The sequence below is a fragment of the Girardinichthys multiradiatus genome, chromosome 8, assembly GCF_021462225.1.
Source record: "Girardinichthys multiradiatus isolate DD_20200921_A chromosome 8, DD_fGirMul_XY1, whole genome shotgun sequence".
Classification (NCBI taxonomy): domain Eukaryota; kingdom Metazoa; phylum Chordata; class Actinopteri; order Cyprinodontiformes; family Goodeidae; genus Girardinichthys; species Girardinichthys multiradiatus.
The window spans coordinates 39,517,696-39,540,145 of NC_061801.1; the positions used below are offsets into that span (position 1 = coordinate 39,517,696).

Below are 22,450 nucleotides of genomic sequence, written 5' to 3' on the forward strand. Positions count from 1 at the left end.
GTAGAAATAAAACAGTTCACTGTAAAAAGATGAACAGACGGTCGGACAGATGCAACGTTTAGACAATGGGACATGAAATGAAGTTTGGAAATACAGACTGTTTTCCACTCTCTGTATGTCTTTAAAGCTTTTGCAGACTGTTTAGGAAGCCTGAACCCAACACGTTATGGTTGCACATGAGAAGAACTTGTCATTCAGCCATCCATGTCCTTCAAGCAGCAGGTGATCCTGTATAAAGGTATAACTGGAGGCAGATTTGGATTCCAACTACCCCTAGTTTGTATGCCCTGAATGCTCATTGGGTTTAGTCTGTGTAGAGAGACAACATCAAGAACTTGACATAAATCAGACGAACCAGAGAAGACAAAGACTTGTATCCTTACAGCACTACATCGGAGCGCTGCTGCTGATTCCCAAATGTCTAAAGATGGTGTCAGGATGATGGTTCGGATAAAAGGAGACTTTTTATCCCACCTTTTCATTTCTTTCTTTTCATGCTGAAAAACCTGCAGGCAGGCCTGTGAGTCTCCAGTGAGCTGATAACAACTGAGCGGGCACACTTCCTTTGTCCTGGTATTAATCATCACACAGGCACACGTCTTATTGTGGCTCTGAAAGCCTTTAGTCACACTGCATACACATTTAAACACACAGACGGTCATGTTCACAGACTCCTGCCAGGACTTTGGGCACGTGCGGGCGTCTTTGTGTGGGTGGGCGTGCCCTTCCATTGTGTTCGGCGAGGCGACCCCAAAATAACCTCTTTGTGCGCGCGCGTGTGACAGGGTCGGCTCAGCAGGGAGCTTGTTCTGCTGTCGCTCTGAGCGGAGTCGGCGTACGAGCCGCAAATGTGTGTTACACAGTGGGAGATAAGAGCTGGGGACACGCTGTGGATCAAAAGACCAATAAGGAGCTCATACAAAACACTGTGTGTGTAGAAGAACGAGCACACTGCTGCACCTACCTACCTACCTACCTACCTACCTGTCTGTCTGTCTGTCTGTCTGTCTGTCTGTCTGTCTGTCTGTCTGTCTGTCTGTCTGTCTGTCTGTCTGTCTGTCTGTCTGTCTGTCTGTCTGTCTGTCTGTCTGTCTGTCTGTCTGTCTGTCTGTCTGTCTGTCTGTCTGTTTGTCTGTCTGTCTGTCTGTCTGTCTGTCTGTCTGTCTGTCTGTCTGATGCACAGACATAGATGTGATACACACCAGTTCAAAAAGTTAATTTATTTTAAGAAATTAGCACATTAAGTGATAAACTGATGTTTTCAAGCCTTTATTTCTGGTAATTATTTTTTGCTTACAACCTAATGAAAACACAACATTTAAGATTAGAATATTACATCAGACCCATAAATAAACCTTTTGCACCCTAGGCTATAGTTCTAGCAGTTGTTCTGGGTTGAACTGTAGTTGAACTATTGTACAATAAAGGCCACTAGTGCCAAAGAAAAGACTCATTACCAGTTATCACTTGATGGCAGCTCTTGCTGCTGAGGTTGGAACAACCAGCTATTGGGTTTAGGGGGCACTTACTTTTTCACACAGGATCTTTGGATAGTTTTGTTCTCTTAATAAATGATGTCATTTAAAAACAATGTTTTGTATTTAATGAGCAGATAAAAGTCATGATAAAACAGTTTTACTCTCTTTGAAGCTATAAAAACTAAAGACACTTTGTATTAAAATTGTATTTATTACCCCAAGGTTTACCAGCCAACATCTTACTTTCATTACCAATGCAAATCAAAAGCTGCTGAAATGTTTTTTTTTTTCATTAAAAACTGAAACTGTATTGGGATCAAACATCATGCTAGTCTTTGGTTTCAACATTTTCTTAAGTCAATGTTGATTGTAAATTGTAGTCGTTAAGAGCATTAAGAACAGGACAAAGTTATCCCAAAGAGCCCAAACATTTGAAATGTTTCGCATCCAAAGAGGCCAGCAGCAAGAAACGTCTGAAATGTACAAAAACCTTTGCAAGGATGATCTTGTAATCATCTGCAGGAGGTCTGAATATTTTGAAAACAAATCCTCTGTAATCTGATTGTTTTTCCAAGATATGAGCAGTGATTGAAGTTTCTATCATTAAAAATGTTACCGCTTTTTGTGCAAAAGGATTTTTCTGAAAAAAAGTACAATTTGCAAACAGACATTTGTCATTCCAGAGTGAAGATATTTATTGGCTATAACTATCACTTTCTGTTGCCCTGCTTAGCTGAAGCAACTAAGCGTTTGGCTCAGAGAGATGTTATCATCCCTCATGGAGCCAAACGAAGCATCGTTACACAGCCATTTGTTCCTAAAACAGCTGACTGTGCATCCCAGAAGCTTCCGAGACAGAATGAAATCCAAGATGGATTCCAGCTAAGTGAGTAAATGCATCAGTCTACGTGGATGTAAAGAGCCTAAGGAGGGAGCCTCTACATGGATGATGGAGCTCTGCAGTTAGAGAACATTGTAGTTAGCTGTTGGTTATCCCACCTCACCGTTGCTTCAGGAGTCGTTACAATAATTATGTTATTGATCAATTTCTGATCAGCTTCATGTTAGCTATCCTGGTGTATTTCAACACTGAACTGGAACACAGTCTGCGGTTTGGTCAGTGGAGAGTGGAGGTGAACGATGTCCTACATGGATTCTGCATTTTCTCCAATATTTTTTTTTGTGTGCTCATTTTTCAGACATGCTCCCTGTCTAGATATTTCCATATTGGTGCTCTTCATAATGAGATTGCTAAAAGCCAGCCAGTCATTTGGAAGAAGGCCCAGCAACCAGCTCTGATAAATGGATTACATGGATGGCATCCACCCCCCTGGCCAGACTGGGCCAGTACATAACAGAATTAGAGATGGACTCCCAACCAGAATCCCTAAAAAGTTCAATTTACAGAGAAAGTGAAGTTGAAGAGAAGAGCTGGAAGACACGCAGGACCTCAGCTACCTGGACGAAACGGCATCTTACTGCCTGATTCACAAAGCAAACAGCACCAATCATGCTACAGAGTTAAAATGCTCATCAAGCTATTTTATCATTGTATCAACGAGGAATCCACTTTGGTAGGGCATGTCTCAGTTAAGAGGTTATGTTTGGGGTTTCCAGCGCGATAAACACTGAAGGAGATCATCCCATTGATCGGTAAGGTTTTACTCGAGTAGTTTGGTATCCAATAGAGTTCATGAGGATGCTGTTGTCAGCACAACCTGGTAGCACTTAAGTATGGTGCATTTACAGATTGTGAAAAGATCATCTGATTCCAGTCACTAGCTAAGCTCTTAGTACTTATTTAATTCAGGGCTGATTTATATGATCAACTGCAGCCTTAAGAGGCTTGGACCTTCATCACCTCCAAACAAGCAATATACAGTACAGACCAAAAGTCTGGACACACCTTCTCATTCAAAGAGTTTTCTTTATTTTCATGACTATGAATATTGTAGCTTGACACTGAAGGCATCAAAACTATGAATTAACACATGTGGAATTATATACTGAACAAAAAAGTGTGAAACAACTGAAAATATGTCTTATATTCTAGGTTCTTCAAAGTAGCCACCTTTTGCTTTGATTGCTGCTCCGCACACTCTTGGTATTCTGTTGATGAGCTTCAAGAGGTAGTCACCTGAAATGGTTTTCCAAGTCTTGAAGGAGTTCCCAGAGATGCTTAGCACTTGTTGGCCCTTTTACCTTCACTCTGCGGTCCAACTCACCCCAAACCATCTCGATTGGGTTCAGGTCCGGTGACTGTGGAGGCCAGGTCATCTGGCGCAGCACCCCATCACTCTCCTTCTTGGTCAAATAGCCCTTACACAGCCTGGAGGTGTGTTTGGAGTCATTGTCCTGTTGAAAAATAAATGATGGTCCAACTAAACACAAACCGGATGGAATAGCATGCCGCTGCAAGATGCTGTGGCAGCCATGCTGGTTCAGTATACCTTCAATTTGAATAAATCCCCAACATTGTCACCAGTAAAGCACCCCCACACCATCACACCTCCTCCTCCATGCTTCACGGTGGGAACCAGGCATGTAGAGTCCATCCATTCACCTCTTCTGCGCCGCACAAAGACACGGTGGTAGGAACCAAAGATCTCAAACTTGTACTCATCAGACCAAAGCACAGATTTCCACTGGTTCAATGTCCATTCCTTGTGTTATTTAGCCCAAACAAGTCTCTTCTGCTTGTTGCCTGTCCTCAGCAGTGGTTTCCTAGCAGCTATTTTACCATGAAGGCCTGATTCACACAGTCTCCTCTTAACAGTTGTTCTAGAGATGTGTCTGCTGCTAGAACTCTGTGTGGCATTGACCTGTTCTCTAATCTGAGCTGCTGTTAACCTGCAATTTCTGAGGCTGGTGACTCGGATGAACTTATCGTCCGCAGCAGAGGTGACTCTTGGTCTTCCTTTTCTGGGGCGGTCCTCATGTGAGCCAGTTTCTTTGTAGCGCTTGATGGTTTTTGCGACTGCACTTGGGGACACTTTCAAAGTTTTCTCAATTGTTTGGACTGACTGACCTTTATTTCTTAAAGTAATGATGGCCACTCATTTTTCTTTACTTAGCTGCTTTTTTTCTTGCCATAATACAAATTCTAACAGTCTATTCAGTAGGACTATCAGCTGTGTACTGAATCCAACTCCACCGCACAACACAACTGATGGTCCCAACCCCATTTATAAGGCTTGAAATCCCCCTTATTAAACCTGACAGGGCACACCTGTGAAGTGAAAACCATTTCAAGTGACCACCTCTTGAAGCTCATCAACAGAATGCCAAGAGTGTGCGGAGCAGTAATCAAAGCAAAAGGTGGCTACTTTGAAGAACCTAGAATATAAGACATATTTTCAGTTGTTTCACACTTTTTTGTTCAGTATATAATTCCACATGTGTTAATTCATAGTTTTGATGCCTTCAGTGTGAAGCTACAATATTCATAGTCATGAAAATAAAGACAACTCTTTGAATGAGAAGGTGTGTCCAAACTTTTGGTCTGTAGTGTATGTTCAGAATTTTATTTCTCTGAAGGTCCGATCACAGGATTTCAATCAGGTTAAGGCCTGGACCAACTCAACCAACCAACCAAACCCAAAGCAGAAAACCAATCCATCAAGTAAACTAACTGCCCAACCAACCAAACCACGCCGTTTCAATCCAGAGGAAGTCTGGATCATTCATGGAATGTCCAAAATTAGGCTTTGAGACAATCTAAGAGCTTCAAAACACGAGATGAACAGAACTTAAATTATTTGCACGATGTGAAGTTTTTCAGCAGAAATTCAGCGGCCAACTTCCCCTTCTGACAGTCCTTACCTGCTGCATCTGTGCCTCATGGAGCCACTGATTGATTTTTGAAACCTATTGATCGGCTTCCTTTGCAACCAGCAGATCCATTATAATGACATTGCGTCTAAATCCTATTTGTGGGCCAACCTACTCCCAAACATAACCCAATAAACTAAAGAGGAGGACAGAAGAGCGCCCCTCTGCACTCGCCTCCGCTCAGCTAAATCTTCATAAAAATGAGAAATGGATCGGGATAAAAAGGTGTTTTGGTAGAAATGACATTATCCATAAAGAAAGGAATGTATTAAAGTGAAGGCAGAGTGCTGTAATGCAACAACCTGTGGAGTTGAGGCAAGCTTGCTGAAATTAAGGATATGTCATAGGAGGAACTGAAATGTCACTCAACAGATAAAACTGTGACCTTTAGGAGAAAGCTTTATTCCACTAATACAATTAATAACTCACATCAACATTGCTTTAAAGAGCACTTTATACTTTACTTTAATTTTTCCTGTGCTTGCTTTATGGCTTCTTTCCTAATCTGATGCTGATGTCAAGGTGTCCTCAGAAATGTATCAAAGACAGAATGATGATAAATGACAGGTGACTTTGGAGAGAAATGATGAAGAGTAATGGCATGAGGGACAGAGGCAGAAAATACAGAAAACTACAGGGATATAAGAAGGCGTGAAGGAAATACAGACATAAGAAATGAAAGCACAAAAACAAAACATGCTAAAATAACTATGTCCAAGCGTATAATATGACGTTTAATTTTAACAAACAAACTCCTCGAGTCAAATCCATTGTCAAGTCTGACCACAAAAACATCACTGGAATGTAGAGATGTTCACAAGTCATTTTTTCCAAGTCCGCATCAAGTCTCAAGTCTTTGAGCGACAAGTTCAAGTCTCAAATCTAATGACTAAAACATTTTCTCATGAAACCCCCAACATCTAGGTCAACTCTGACCCTGCATCGGTGGAGGTTAGGAATCCAAACCTGGACTGTTTGTCCTCAGGCCTAAATCATTACATGAACATTTAATAATTATCTTTATCCTTGTCTTCATATTGTCCACACCTTCAATAATTATTGCATTAAATATGGTTTGAAGGGGTTTCTTCTTACACTGAGCTGGCTACTATAGTCTGAGAGAAGCCTACTAAACATTGACAGGAAATGCCTATTTTTTGTTCAAATTATTAACTTGTGGAAAACAACTGAAAATACTGCTTTTAACATTTCTTTTTAGATTCGTTGATGCACTGTGTTGGAGCTAAAATCCTATTTTTTTCTATTATACTGTGTCTTTGGGATCTTTTATAAATATAACTAAAGAAATCCAGTCCCGTCGGGACTTCGTGAGAGGCAGCTAGTAACAAAGTGCCTTCATTTAAAATTAGTTTTTGGTTACATTGTTCTCTGTAAACACAACATTGGTTCCTCCCATGAGTTTAGGAGCCTTTCTGTGTCTAAATGATTCAAAGGACAAAGTAAAAAACATTTCTTTAAAAATATTCAGAACTTGATTGAAAAAAAAACAGTCAAGGTCCAAAAACAAACTCTGAAATACGCACGGAGAACCACTGTTCAAACCCACTTTAAAGATTAAAAGAAATTCTGGACTTTTGCACAGCACTGTTTCTCAACACACCTTGGGATTCTTGCAGGAATTGAGAACCTGAGTTCAAGCCAAACAGGTCAGTGAATGATTTAATCCATGTTTGATGATTACAATATTAACAGGAAACATCAGATGCAGTAATGAACAGAAACCGTTTAATTTACATTTAAACAGCAGTGATACTCTGCTGATTTATAACCAATGCTTTCCGTTTCTCTACCCAAAGGTAAGTAAATGTTCTGTCTTTATTTTAGCCAAGTTTTTGGTCATTTTTGTTTGCCTGCTTCATTTATTTTCATCAATTTCATGATAAATCTTTGCATGTTTTCCTTGGTCTGAGAAGTTTTGGTTGTTACTTTACCCATGAAGCCCTCTGCATAAACGTACTGTATCTCAAATCTAATGCCAAGATAAAGTGAGTTAAGGGAAATCACACCAACAACCTTCCTATTGCTCCCTCCTACAAAGGCAGCCCTACCAGCTTCCCATCATGCTCTGCCTGGGCTCTGCCTCCATCGGTAATCAATGGGAGACTAGTAAAAGCTGATCACCGGGGACTGACGGAGCGGATCAATAGCAGCACAAAAATGATGTGAGAAACAAGGAGAGGAGGAGAACTGCAAGGGAAATGCTGCAGGAGAAAAGTTTAACAAACAAGAAGTCAAAACTAAAGATATTCAAGTCTCAGAGGTTTTCTACTTAAAGGAAAGTGTTCGGGAACACAAAGGAAAGCTGGTAGTATCTGGGGAAAGGAACTTTGTCCTCACAGTAAATGTCAGGAGACTGAAAATCTGGGGAAATAATTGAAAACACAATTAACTTGATAAAGAAAAAAGATTTGAGTCCTGAAACGGTGGCTGCCCTTCCAACGGGCTGAGACCATCTGAAGGTTAAGAGTATTTTACCATCTTAAGACACAGACAGGAGCTATCTGTGCTCAGCGTGAACGCTGGGCTTCAATTAGATGGCATTGGAGGAGGGCGTCGGAGCGGGCCGGAGGGGGTCTGTCCTCATGAGAAACCGCAAACAACCTGAATTCAAGTTCAGAAGGACGAGAAACAGAGACAAACTGGTTTTCCTCTTACACTGTTGCACTACACTGCTGCACTTAACAATCAGGGTTTTCAGCCTTACATCTAAAATATTAATCACACTTTGTTTGCTGTAGAGCTCTTTACATATATTTCAGAAAACTGCAACACAGTTTCAGGGGAGAAGAGGACCACACTGAAGCCCATTTAAAGTCTCATCATTCGTTTCCTAACCATCTAAACCAGTGCTGTTCACAAGCCTCTGCCCATACTAACAGACGAATAGCTAAACAAACTACTGTTGCATTTGCACCTGTCATCTACAGGCAAACGCCATTTCTAGAGGAAAACCACTTTTAAGAAACACTTTTTTTCTTGAATAAAATCAAACTGTAATCGTTAATTCTTTACATATATTCTGTGGGTGGTTTGGGTTGGTTAATTAGCTGGTTGTGCTGGTTAGCTAGTTGTTTGGTGGGTTAGCTGGTTTGTTGTACAGCTGGTTGTATTGGATGCAGTAGATTTATTTTGTGTCTTGTTGTTTAGTTCAGGGTTTGGTTAACTGGATTCAGATGTTTGCATATTTTGGATTCAGTTGGTTGAGTGGGTTGTTAGTGTATTCGGTTGGTTGGTTATTTAGGTGATGGGTTGGGTTGGTCGTCCAGTTGAGTTGTTTTGGTTAGGTTGGTTGGTTGCCTGGTGTATCGTTTCATTCGCTTTGGTTTATTTATTTTTGCTTGACTGGGTTGGTTGGATGCGTGTTCCATTGGTTGACTTTTTTGATTGGTTAGTTTTGGTGGGTTAGGTCTGGTTTGCTACTTGGGTTCGGTCCATTGGTTTATAGGTAGGATCTGGCCTTTGTTTTGTGCTCACGTATTCAGTGGGGAAAAAGGTCCAACATCAAGAAATAATTGTTTTAAATCCAAATCACTAAAATGTGAGGTCATGATACTACAACAGAAAAGGCATTTATTGTTAAGTTTTCCATGTCTTTAATAGGGTCACAGTAAGTCTGGAGTCCCATCAGATCTGTGGGTGGTGATCATATCTGAATGCGCTCCTCGTTTTTTTGTCATCACATAATTTTGTTAGCGACATGTCTGAACTGCATTTTGCCCTCAGCTGGGATCACAGAAGCAATTTTAACACGTAGATATTACAACAAAACAAATGAATCAATGCAAATAATTCTTCTTCATATTTTTGCAAAAAGTTACAGGGTTTTACCTCTGTCCAGAGTCTGAGATGTTTTTAATTTTTTAACCCAGTTTAATTGCTAGGCCAAATAAAAGCAGAAGATTATGTGGCTAATAACACTGATAAATGTTGACCTGATGTTTATTTATGTATTGCGATTTAATGCAATCAGTTACTAAGTACAGGACCTGTCAGCACCTGGTCCTTCTAAAGCACATAAATCAGCCCTTTCTTTCCAGGGACTCATCTGTTTTAAGCTTATCTAGATTTGCTGTGCATTCATCTTTAGTTGTAAATTAGGTCATTAGGAACATTTTGGTGATAGGACTTTTAAGAGATCAGATCTGGGGTTATAAGTAAAACCAAAACAAAGACAGGATTTACACTGAGAACATAGAGCTGAAGCAGTAATAAGGTACAATGCATGACAAGTCTCACTAACTCAGATGCAGCATTTTGCTTCAGGACCCCTGAAAGCCTAGTGTTTGGTTTTTATTCACTGTTATTAATTATGAGTTTGTTTGAGAGTTCAGCTTTTTTAATCTGTAATATTTTCAGCCAGAGTTCAGTGAAAAAATGACTCTGGATGTTAAATTCAGTAATGTGGAGCTCGGCCTCCATCACAGGACGTCATCATAAAGGAGGAATCAGGTTTTATTAAACGACTCGGTGACGTCTCAAATACGGAGGAATCACAACAACAAGGAATTACATTTTCTTTGTAATTTGGAAGCTTTGAAACGTACAAGGTTATGAGAAAAAAATGAATTGCTGCAGAGTTAAGTTTATAAACTTCTGGTCATGAGCCTGAATGCATTAAACTAGTTTCTCTTTTTAATACTGTTATCTGTACTTGAAACATGATCAGTTCATGATCTTTTTTTGGGAAGAAAACCTGTCTGACAAAACACAGCAGACGACATAAAGTTGTAAAATTCTGCATCTTCTTTGAACTTATGTGTTTTGTTCGAACCTACACGTGTTTCCACCAGTTCTGAGAACCAAGCATGCGTCATCAACAGTGGGCATTACACAATGTGGAAGGAAAGTGTTGTAGCAAGATGGCGTTGCTTAATGACCGCCGCGGGTTTCTTCTGTTTGCAAACAAGAAACACACCAGTACATTCTTCATCTTCATTGCCAAACCTATTGTTTCCATCGTCTTCAGCTCTGACCCGCCCACAGGTCAAGTTACAGTTCGCACAGAACAACCAAGTATTCTGCAGTTCTGGAGTTGGGCCACAGTTGACACCCTGGAACCTCTTTTTTTCTGTAGAAACATACAGCACTGGTTCCGGATCATGTTGGGGAACCCCAACGGGCTCTGAACAGCATTGGTGGAGATGGGGTAAGACTGGGAACAATTTAGCGTTTGCCTAATGTTGTGGAGTTTGCCTAAAATAAAGTATTTAGCTGTTAAATTTAAACTTAATTACTGTTTAAAAACTAAAATGGTAAATATTATTTCCAAAAACCTTTACAGAAGGACACAAAATTATGCTAAATTTGTAATTCATGGTTTTAAACTTCAGTCGTGGCCAAGTACTGAACATCTTATTTTGTACTTCTATGTACTCCAGGTAGGTTGCAGACATGGAATATGTCAGAACTGGAGATAATGGGTTCTTGGTAGCTTAATGCTTGAGTCTTCTTCAAATCCTTGACTGTTAAATTGCGTCTGTTTTTCTCAACACGCTTCTTGCTACCATGTTAACTATTTCCAACAAAACGTTTGATGGTTCTGGGATCACGTCCCAATATCTTAGGAACTTTGAGAGTGCCGCATCCCTCTGAGAGACGTTTGGTAATTTCTGACATTTCTGAGTCATTTAAATCTCTTTTTGGCCCGTTTTGTCTAAAGAAAAAAGCTGCCTAATAAATTATGCACACCTTGATACAGGGTGTTGACTTCCTTATGCCCAAACCTCCCTCATTACACAGACACATCACCAGCTATCCTTAAATCCATTATGCATTCAAGTTTATCCGGCTTGAAGTTAGAAAATATGCCTAAAATGATTATATGGTCAAAATACTCACTTGCCTGATAATTGTAGACCTACTGTAAGTCCAGAAGAGTGTAGCCTTAAGAACAGCTAAGATACTGTGCAGAACCCTCAGGCTTCTGTCAAGGGTATGAATAATCTGGGGCTTAACTGTATATTAACATTTTTAACTATTTTTAAACTATTATAAATATAATATATAATAAATATATATAATATATATCAGTCAGTCATTTTCTACCGCTTATTCCATAGTGGGTCGCAGGGGAGCTGGTGCCTATCTCCAGCAGTCTATGGGCGAGAGGCAGGGTTCACCCTGGACAGATCACCAGTCCATCGCAGGGCAACACACAAACAACCATGTACACACTCATTCATACACCTAAGGGCAATTTAGAGTTACCAATTAACCTAACAGGCATGTCTTTGGACTGTGGGAGGAAGCCGGAGTACCCAGTGAGAACCCACACATGCACGGGGAGAACATGCAAACTCCATGCAGAAAGACCCCTGGTCGGGAATCGAACCCAGGACCTTCTTGCTGCAAGGCAACAGTGCTACCAACTGCGCCACCGAGCTTCCTATAATATATATAATAAATATAACTAGCTGCATCTCTTTACTGTCGTTTATGTGCAGTCTCCATGTTTTCATTCACCAGTGGGTTGGGTTGGTTGATCCGTTCATGGGTTAGTCGGTTGTTTGGTGGATATATAAACAGTACTCTCCACATTTATCATCCCTGCCAAAGATGAATAAAAACCCTTAAAATAATTTAATAACATCTCAGATAAAAATATTTACATAAAGCAACCCTTAATTATCCGTTTTTAGATATACTGATCTTCATATTTATACAGATGACAAGAAATTTGCTTTGATTTGATTTAAAACTTTAAGGATTTACTCCTTAGTGAAGACTACAGAAGGTCCACTTCAGCTTCAGTACTAAAATGTTAGATACCCCAATTTCTATTTTAGAAATACATTCCTCTACATTATCAGTATTTAGACAACAGCTTCTTTCTGTAATACAATAATATTCCCATCCACCAGCTGGGTCCTTTGCTGGAGCAGAGACACAATCATCAGAAACAATCAGAGCCTTCAGAGTCGCAGCCCTGAACATTTATCTCCCCATAAGTTCAATCTGTTCTGAGGAGAAATGTGATCTGACCCGGTCGACCCCCCAGGCCTGTGGATTAGATTAGCGAGGGAGCGTGGCGTTTCAGCTAACCAAATCACAACCGGCCTAATGACACCGTAAGGTGAGTGTCTGCCTGGCCTTTGACCTGTGACCTCAATCGCTGGGTAAGAGAAGGGATATATTGAAGGAAAAATATGGAGAAGAGAAAAACTACAAAGAAATCTCTGCATTTGTTTTTTTTATATCTGTAAGCAGAGGAAGAGATTGGCAACTGTGTTGATTATGCTACTAAATAAAACAACCAATATGAAATCAGGTTTATTTTTCTGTACAAGAGACGCTAGGCTCAATAAAATATTATGAAAAGTTTCTATTGAATTTTCCAACTGACTCACTCCGGGACTCCTGAAATCAGAAGGAAATAAAAACTGCTCCCAGCTCAGTGAAAGTGGGTTTGTTTTGTAGGGAAGGTCTGGGTGGGAGTGACTGAGCACTGTCCAGCAGGGCCTTTAAACTTGGTGAGGTCAGCCTCTCCATCAGAGGATGGGACATTTTTCCAGTTAGCAGAGCCAGGATTCCCTCTAGTGTAGAACCACTAACACTGCTCTTCAACTGGATGCTTTTATCCTTACTAATATTTATATAAGTGAATAAGAATAATCCTGTTTGATTATTAGCCCCCAGGGTCATGTGACAGTTTAAAAACGTTGTGTTTTAAGGTAGTGAGAGCGTCTATGTCACAGATATTCAGTTCAAGAGATTTCTAGAGGTGGGCTGTAGCGCGACTGAATGCTTTCTGCTTATTATCCCACATAAAACCACATAGCTCTGCTGAATTACGCCACCGGATGTGTATGAATAAGCAGCAGGAAAATTAATTCAAAGCTATAAAAGAGGCATTGGAGTAAAACTAAATAAAAGAGCAGCCAAAGTCCAAAGAACAACTGTCATAGATCTTCAGAAAGCCTGGAGAACCACTGCAGGTCAAGACCACCTTAACAGATTAAAAAGGTCTGCATTTTAGAAGAAAAATAAGAAAAGACAACTGGATTAAAAACCTTTAACTTTATCTTTTAAGGCTAAAAACTAATAAGCATTCCTTAATATTTACTGTTTCTTCAGCTAATCAAAAAGTACATTTTAAAACTATTTTTCTTCTATATGCAAGATTGTTTAGCCTTTTCAAATGTTTGTTACACTGCCGTATTTCTCTTGCAGAGCTGGAGTTCAATAGGTTTTATAGAAGCTGAAGCTATTATGGTTTCTGCTGCAGAAATATTTACATTGAATTCTGCAAACGGGAGCAAACCCAGACTTCTGGTCATTATTGTCATCAACTCAGTTTCTGATTTTGAAGAAATACAATGCATTTCCTAACGTGTTTCTGACCTTAAATATGGTTGTTAGGATACTTGGCAGGACGTTTCTCGGCAATAAGTCCTGCCAATACTCTGTGTGCGTGTGTGTGTGTGTAGGCGGGGGATCTTAATGACATCCCCTGACACTGTTTGGGACATAATTACAGCACACATGGCCAGGTTTATGTGTGTGTGTGAGCTTGTCTCTCAGAGGCTTTGCAGCTGTGGACCCGAGCAAAAAATGTCATCACATCCTGAACTCTGTGTACATCTGTGTGTTTGTGTGTGACAGAGAGAGACAGGTAGATGACACACTGATGAGATGAGTCTATCACCGTGGAAACAGCCTGAAGCCAGGTGATTGCACGGCTGTCGTCAGGTCTGTCCTTTCGTCTCTGTGTCTTTGAAGGTTTCCCTCCTTTCTTTTTCTCCTCTTTACCTTATTTTTTGTCACTTATAACAACTTCTTCACATGTTTCAGGGCGACATGATACTGTCACAATAATCAGATGACATTAAAGTAGAGATGTTTTGTCATAATGCAAAGCACAATGAAGAAAAACTAGGCCCCTCAGTCAGGGTTTGGGTTAATTGAGTCGGTTTGGTTGGTTAGTTGGCTAAATTAATAAGTCAAGTTGGTTGTTGCTTGTGTTGGGTTCAGCTAGTTGATTGGCTACTTTTATTTGGTTAAGTTGTTAATTGGTTCGTTTGCTGCACTGCATTTGGCTGGTTGGTTATTGTTTGAGTGTTCTTTAATTAATTAATTGGTTAGTTGGATTTGGTTTGGATGGCCGGGTTAGTTGGTTGGTTTAGAGTTCTACAGATTTCATGCATAAATGACATACTTTTCACCCTGAAATTAGCAGAATTCCCTGTAGGTCGTGGCATATTTTAAAAACTCAAAATTAGACAGTTACAATTTTACACCAGTGGTGTCCCAACATTTTGGCACCTTGGGTTGAAAGTAATCACAATTACTTACAATTACTTTCAATCACAATTGTTTAAATGTGAATTCTTTTCTTTTTACCTGCTCAGCAATAAATTAAACATACAAAGTTTCATTAAGCAAAATAAAAAAAAGAACAAATTATTTTAGACCCAAAGGGGTCCCACATTTGATGTGGGATTTGTTTGGTCACGTGACAGTGTTAGTGATGCAGCCCTGGATTGTGGGATTTAACTGAAGTAGAGAACCAATGTCAGCGGTGTGGTTGTTTGTTCACAGTATCAGCAGGGTAGAGAAATATTTTTATATAATATCAGTTATCAGCCATAACATTTTTATTGGATATCGATATCAGCCCAAATTTTCATATCTGTGCATCCCTAGTTTCTTATATTGGCTGAGGGATTTTTGCTCCCTGATATCACACACAGGAATATTTTAGGTAATACAGTGAGGAAATACTAGAAATGTTCATGTTAAAAAGTGTTTGAAAGTGGAGTACGTGTCCCAAAAATTCAGTGGAAGGTGTGTGTTTCTACCTGTGGTGCAGGTGTCGGTCTTTTCTCACCTCCTCTCGGTGTAACTGTGTGGGACAGGCGACCAATAAACTGCTTTTAACACCATTCAGGTTCACTGGAATTCAGAGCGGCACCGAGGCAGAAACACACACTGTGTTCGGCTTAAATACAGACTCTGCAGAGCAAATCGTTCAAGCTGCCCTTAAGTGATAAACAAGCCCTTCGGGTTCTTACTACAGCAAGTGGGGCTTTGGAGAAAGTTCAAGAAAAACAACCTTTAATTTTCAACCACAAACTCTTCCAGAGAGAAAATATGAGCAGAGGGTGTAATTCCATGAAAATCTCACAGATGCTTTCAATCTCTCTCTTATATCTTCAAACCGACTCTGGATTAAATATTTCCAGCAGAAAAAATACCAAAAGATGCGGGTTATTAGAAGATGGAATGTTTCATTAGTTTAGCTTAGTTTATCTTGGTTTTGCTCTGCGCAGTTTTGTGTATTTAGCTCAGTGTAGTTCTGTTTATCTTAGCTTCAGGGTAGTTTAGTTTATTTAAATTTAGCACAGTTTAGTTTAGCTGAGTGCAGATTATCCTAGTTTGTTAGTTTGGTTGAATTTAGCTTAGTTTATATAGTTCAGTGTAGTTGGGTTTAGTTTATTTCAGTTACATTTAACTCGGTTTAGTTTCTCTTAATTTAGTTTAGCCTTGGGTTTAGCCAGAAATATGTCACTATTACTGATTAACCAAATTAAAATAAAGCCTCCGGAAAATAAAAGGTCAGAGAATTCATGTGTCCCTGAGTGGTTGTAAAAGAGCCTACATTTTCAGGACTAAATATCGCACTGCACTGAATATTGTTGTTTTGTTGTACAAACCTGCTGTGATGTCATCATCGGTCACATCCATCTCCTCCTCGGGCGCCTTGGTTTCAACTGGCTGAGCCTCAGGAGGGGGCTGGGCCTGAGGGGAGGCCTCAGCGGCTGTTCCAGCTGTGGAGAAAAGGAGAAAACCTTTCGTTAATACAGAAAATCAGCAGGTATTGTTGCACACAGCAGGGTAGCAGCGCTGCTAATGTATGTGTGGAAAACCTCATCACATTAGGCTTCTCTGTTGGCCCTCATTAAAAGGCTAACTGTTCTGGTTAAGCAGCTAATAAAGGTTTAATGCGGCTCCTCGTTATCCAGAGAATTAATGGCAGAATTATCTTTGTATTTGCAATTAAGAGCTCATTTTAATTAGCAGCTGTGACTAATAAATGATAACGCTCTGATGAACGCAGCGGCTAAAGGTAACAGAGTCGACTATGGTCTAATCTGTGGGAAAACAGCCCACCTAATGAATTACACACACGCACACACAATCTCTGATTAATGTGTGCACAATGCTCAGCTGGACACATTGATGCGTGATTTCTGTCGAAACTGAACCCCAGAAAGAAGAAAAAGACACTGGTAATTAAAACAGCACGTACAATTTCATACGACTGGCTTCAGTAGACCAATAAAAAACCTCTAATTACAGTGTGTGTAATTACGTTGATAAATCCCGGTTAACACAGCGCTTCATGTTCCAATTAACCTGCTGAGACACACTGCAGACAGCTCAGCGTAATGACTTTATTTCACACACAGACTCTGACAGAAAGGCCAATACACTGTCTGATTGTTGATTATTCGCCTGAAACATTAAAGTGATAAAATCCTAATTGGACGTAATTAAAACACAACTGATGTTTTTCTGTGACTGAACAAAAGGGAAGCATAAGGTGGGTGTTTCCACCGGGGATATTCAGCGTCCACAAAGGTCCGCTTATAATGTTTCTCTAATCGAGCAGAACAAGAACACGCCCGGACATTTGGACTGGGTTTCTTTTAAAAGGCAGGTAAAATGCTTAAATCACCAGTGACAGACAATAGGTCAAAATAAACACTTTATTAGTTTTATTTGAATAATTTCAGCATACTGTAGTCTCTTTTATACACATCCCTGTATGAAAAGAAGGCCACTATTGTATGGACGTTTGGTAGCATCTCATATTTTTTACAGTGTTTGAAACTGATTCTGCGTGTGAGAATTTAACTTTAAGTAGTGGGATTTAAATGATTAAAATCACTTTTCTGCTTTAAACATTCCTATATTGCAATATACATAAATGCATTTGTTTCAATATATATGATTTACATTTGTAAGTGACTCCTATAACTGAAAAGGTTATAAATAATACTCATTAATGGACACAGTTATGCTGAAAGAAACTGGTACTTGTTTTTTTAAATAGATATTTCAGCTGTTTTTGACGACTCCTCCTTGAACCACCACCTTAACGTGGTGGAGGGGTTTGAGTGCTCGAATGATCCTAGAGGCTATGTTGTCTGTGGCTTAAATTCCCCTGGTAAGGTCTCCCATGGCAAACAGGCTCTGGGTGATGGGTCAGACAAAGAGCGGTTCAAGACACCTTCATGAGTACCACACAATCGAGGCACGTGATGTCACCTGGTACGACACAGCCAGGGTTCCACCCTGGAGCCAGGCCCGGGGTCGGGACTTGTTGGAGAGCGCCTGGTGGCCGGGTTGCTCCTCACGGGACCGGGCCAAGCCCAAATGAGTGACGCGAGGCCATCCCCCAGGGGGCCCACCATCTGCAGGGGGAACCATGAGGGACCGGTGCAAAGAGGATCAACTGTGGACATTATCGGGTGGTGGAAGGAGTTCTTCGAGGATCTCCTCAATCCTGCCATCACACATTCCCTGGTGGAAGCAGAGGCTGGGGACTCGGGGTTGGACTCTTTCCTCACCCAGGCTGAAGTCACCAGGGTGGTTAAAAAGCTCCACGGTGGCAGGGCTTCGGGGGTGGATGAGATCCGCCCCGAGTACCTCAAGTCTCTGGATGTTGTGGGGCTCTTCAACAAATTCAACAATGTGTGGCGGTCTGGGACAGTGCCTCTGGACTGGCAGACCGGGGTGGTGGTCCCCTTTCATGAGAAGGGTACGGCCTATGCCAGGGTATTGGAGAGAAGAGTCCGGCTGTTACTTCGGCTTCAGGAGGACCAGTGTGGTTTTCGTCCCGACTGTGGAACACTGGACCAGCTCTACAACCTCTACATGGTTCATGGGAGTTTGCCCAACCGGTCCACATGTGTTCTGTGGACCTGGAGAAGGCATTCGACTGTGTCCCTCGTGGTGCCTTGTGGGGGGTGCTCCAGGAGTATGGATTCTGGGAGCCTTTATAGGGGCCAATCCTGTCTCTATACAAGCGGAGCAGGAGTTTGGTCCACATTGCTGGCACTAAGTTGGATCTGTTCCCGGTGCATGTTGGACTGCGGCAGGGCTGCCCCTTGTCACCGGTCCTGCTCATAACTTTTATGGACAGGATTTCTAGGCGCAGCCAAGGGCCGGAGGGTTCGGGTTTGGGAAGCTGAGCCAAAAAGCGAAGCTCTCGATTTACCAGTCCGTCTACGTTCCTACCCTCACCAATGGCCATGAACTTTGGTTCATGACCAAAAGAACGAGATCCCAGATACAAACGGGTGAAATCAGCTTCCTCCGTAGGGTAGCTGGGCACTGCCTTAGGGATAGGGTGAGGAGTTCGGCCATCGAGAAGGGGCTCGGAGTTGAGCCACTGCTCCTCCACATCGAGAGGAGCCAGTTGAGGTGGCTCGGGCATCTATACCGGGTGCTTCCTGGACTGCCTCCTGCCTCCTGGGCTCCTTCCTCCTCTGGGTGGGATGTGCGTCCACCGGGAAGAGGCCCAGGGGACGGCCCAGGATACGCTGGAGGGACTATGTGTCTCGGCAGGCCTGGGAACGCCTGGGGCTCCCCCCAGAGGAGCTGCAGGAGGGGTCTGGGGAGAGGGACGTCTCTGTGTCTCTACTGAGTCTGTTGCCCCCGTGACCCGGTCCTGGATGAAGCGGAAGACGACGAGTATGAGCTTTTTGAGTTTTGTAGAGTAATTCAGTACAGTCAATTAAGTACCATAAATAGATATTAGCTATAGTGATCTCAGTTTAGAGAATAACAAACTCAAAAAAGGATTCAACAACTACTACTGAGGCTAACACCCCTTCAGACTCAAGCTAATGTCTACTCAAGCTCAAGCTAACAGCTAATCAGAGTCAAGCAAAGTACTGATCATCAAGCTAGCAGCTATTAAGGCTCAAAGAGATAATTCAAGACAAGCTAAGAGCTAATCAGGGTAAAGCTAATGGCTATCAGCGTCAAGTAAACAACTAATCAAAATCATGCTAGAAGCTATTCAGACTCCTCCTCCTGGATTTAACTCCATCCATCTTTCCATCAACCCTGGCCACCTTCCCTGCCCCTGAGGCTGCCACCACCATGTTTCAGTGCGCACCACTTATTTGCATGTTGACTAAAAAGTTGAATTTTGGCTTCATCTGATCAGAGCTCATTAACATTGGCTTGTGAAAAACTACCAATAGGATGTCTTCTGGTTTCTTTCAGTCATTTTTTCAAGAGGTCCAGCTTTGTGGACTACAGCAGACTGTTGATGGTGATGTGTTTCCCCTCCTATCAGCTAACTGGAGTTGTGGTCAGAGGAGCTTTCAGGACAACGGATGGAGAAGCTGCAGCATCAGTTTCATTAGAATAAAAAAGGCTTCAAGTGAAAAAAGGACTGAGGATAGAGAAGAAGGCTGGGAGGGGGAAGGAAGGGAGTATAAGTGGGAGGGTGGGGGCGTGCTAGCGTGCTGCAAGGTCAAGCTTGTCATGTCAGCCATGACACATTGCTCCCAGCATGCCTTGTTAACCTCTAGGACCTCCACCTCCTGTCTCCTCTCTCTGCTCCTGTTTAAAACATTCACTTCTTGATGTTTTTAAAAGCACAGCAGGCCCACAGCCATTTCTGCTTCCAGCTATTTTTCATTTCAAAGTCCCTGTGAAATAAAAAATAAATCATTTGGAACAAAAAATAACACGAAAGCCTGTCTGCAGGTGTTTTCTTTAGAAGTTCATTGTTTACTGAAAACAGTGAAAACCTTTCTGAAATATTTCTAAGAGCAAAACTAGCTTTGTTTAAACCTGCAGGGAAAACCCAATAATTTCTTAATGAATTAACTGCATTGAGGTCACTCTTGGATTTCTGTCTGGGTGCTGTTGGTTATCATATTCCTCTTGTAGGAAATGTCACATTCTTGTGCAAATTAACCAGCGTTGTGACCGCAAGAAAGTTTCCAGAAGTAGTTTTCTGTTGCCCCTGAATTAAAAATTATCAGAGTAGAAATGGAGCACACAAAACGGCCCTGGTGAGGAAATAGTACTTCATAATTTCGGTGAATTTCACAAACTTCCTCAGAATGTAAAGAGATTTTCATTCTTTTTCGAAGTGTGACCTCCATAAATAATCATAGTATTGCTCTATAACACCAGATTGTAACACTGACTGAAGACTCCTTGTTTTGTTTAGGCCATCTCTATATTTAAATTTCTTGAAAAACAATCATATTTTCAATTAACTAACTGGAGTAACTGGTATTTCTACTGTTCTCCAGTGTTTACATTCAAATACATTCAGCAGCTCACCTTAGTGGAGATACGGTGCTGTGGAAAAAGTTTTTCTCTTTTTTAAACTGAAAAGTTTCAAACTAATTTTATTATCAGACAAAGATAACCTGGTTAAATACAAAAAGCTGTTTTATTTATATTGTGTTTACAATGACATTACAAGTACCCAGCGGCCATCTTGGAGAACAATGAGCCATGTAACCATGGCGACAGCTGCAGGAATATTGAAAACTGATATTTGGTGTGTGTGTAAATTTGACCATTTAGATTGTTTTGAACATTTATTTAAATGAGCACAACAATCAAGTTATCTTTGGTATTAAAATTAGTTTGATGATCTGAAACATCTAATTTTGAGAATAGAACAGAAACAGAAGAAATCTGCAAGGAAACAAATAGTTTTTACATTACTGTTTGCTTTCATGAATTGAACAACATTTAAACTGTCACCATTGGTTGGTTGTGGAGACGGACTCCTGCTAGAGTCATTTTTCAGGTAATAATGGATGGTTTTACTCAGTTGGACGGATGGATGAACAGATCCAGTCTTACACAGGGACAGCAAAATACATCATTCATATTTTTCCTATGCTTATCAGGACATGGAGAATATTTGACCCAAATTCCAGACTTTTTCAGACTCAACCCTAAAACATTCTGCGGTCTTTCTCCTAGGATGGAGACAGCTCAGACTCCTTCAGAGCCCGTGATCTTCTGGATGTTCTTTAGAGGCAGCAGTGTCTGTCTGAAAGAAAACACCTGTATCCAACCATTATGCTTTTAGAGGCGAGGAAATGTCACCGAACCAAGACAGTGACAGAACCTCACTGTCACAGCGAGACGCCCACCAGACAACAAGCTGACGCTGACCTTTCAGCTCTCCTGGAAGTGTTTGAAAGGATTTAACACAAAGGACGGGCGAATTGGTAGAAAATCACCCAATAACACCGTCTGCATCATGGCTGCTGTGTCTAATTACACGCTGCACGGTGAAAGGGAACAGGCAGGAAGCAGGGGGGGGGGGTTTAATCGAACCAAACCGGTTTTTGATTGGGAGCGCTGACCATATCCTGAAAGCCCTGCTTCCAAAAGCTGCAACACAGATGTTCCAACAAACAATAAAACTAGCAGTACAGGAGTCCAGTAAGTAGGTTCAGGGTTTACCCATGGAGAAAGACATAGATGGACACCCAAAGACCCCCACATTCAGGCCCATCCTATATAACAAAGTCCCCCAAGACCACTCAGCCCCTCATATGCTGAGGATCACACGTTATTTTAGGAGTCAAACTGTGTCTGAGAAGCTGTTTGTTCTTTGATCAATCAAACAGCAGACACTGTTTCTGTCTCTCTGCTTTGTCTTAGATTGTGTCCTCCATCATCTGCTGGAGCATACTATTATCTCTCATCAGCCTGCTGTTGGTGGACATCCATCTTCTAGTTTCTGTCTCTTTTATCTCCTCTCTGCCCAGAATATTTACTTTTTTTCATATTTTATTTTTGTATTTATTTGTAAAAATGTAATTTCTCTCTCATTTCTCTATATTTTCCTTCAGAGTAGGATTGTTGAAGAAAAGCCTTGATCAGTATTTCTCCAGACTTCTTGAGGGTCTAACAGAGTTCACCTTCTGAGTTTGGTTGGTTTCCTCTCCACTGTCTTTACTCAGGAGGATTCTGGACTTCCATGGATGGATACATTCGCTTGCAAAAATATTTAGACTCTGTGAACTTATCATGTTTTTTCATGTTCTAACCACAAACTTTTATGTATTTTATAGGGATTTTTGAGGTAAAACAACAAGTTCATAACTGATGGGTGGAAA

The 22,450-nt window shown here is 41.1% G+C and overlaps 1 protein-coding gene across 4 annotated transcripts in view; it reads right to left on the minus strand.

Annotated features, from left to right (window-relative positions):
• LOC124872469 (WD repeat-containing protein 7) overlaps positions 1–22,450 on the minus strand; it is a 137,015-nt gene that overhangs the window by 55,926 nt on the left and 58,639 nt on the right. For all 4 annotated transcript variants that reach the window (XM_047372518.1, XM_047372517.1, XM_047372516.1 and 1 more), the window contains one exon: positions 15,983–16,096. In XM_047372518.1, the coding sequence (XP_047228474.1) occupies positions 15,983–16,096 (114 nt within the window). The remainder of the gene's footprint in view (positions 1–15,982; positions 16,097–22,450) is intronic.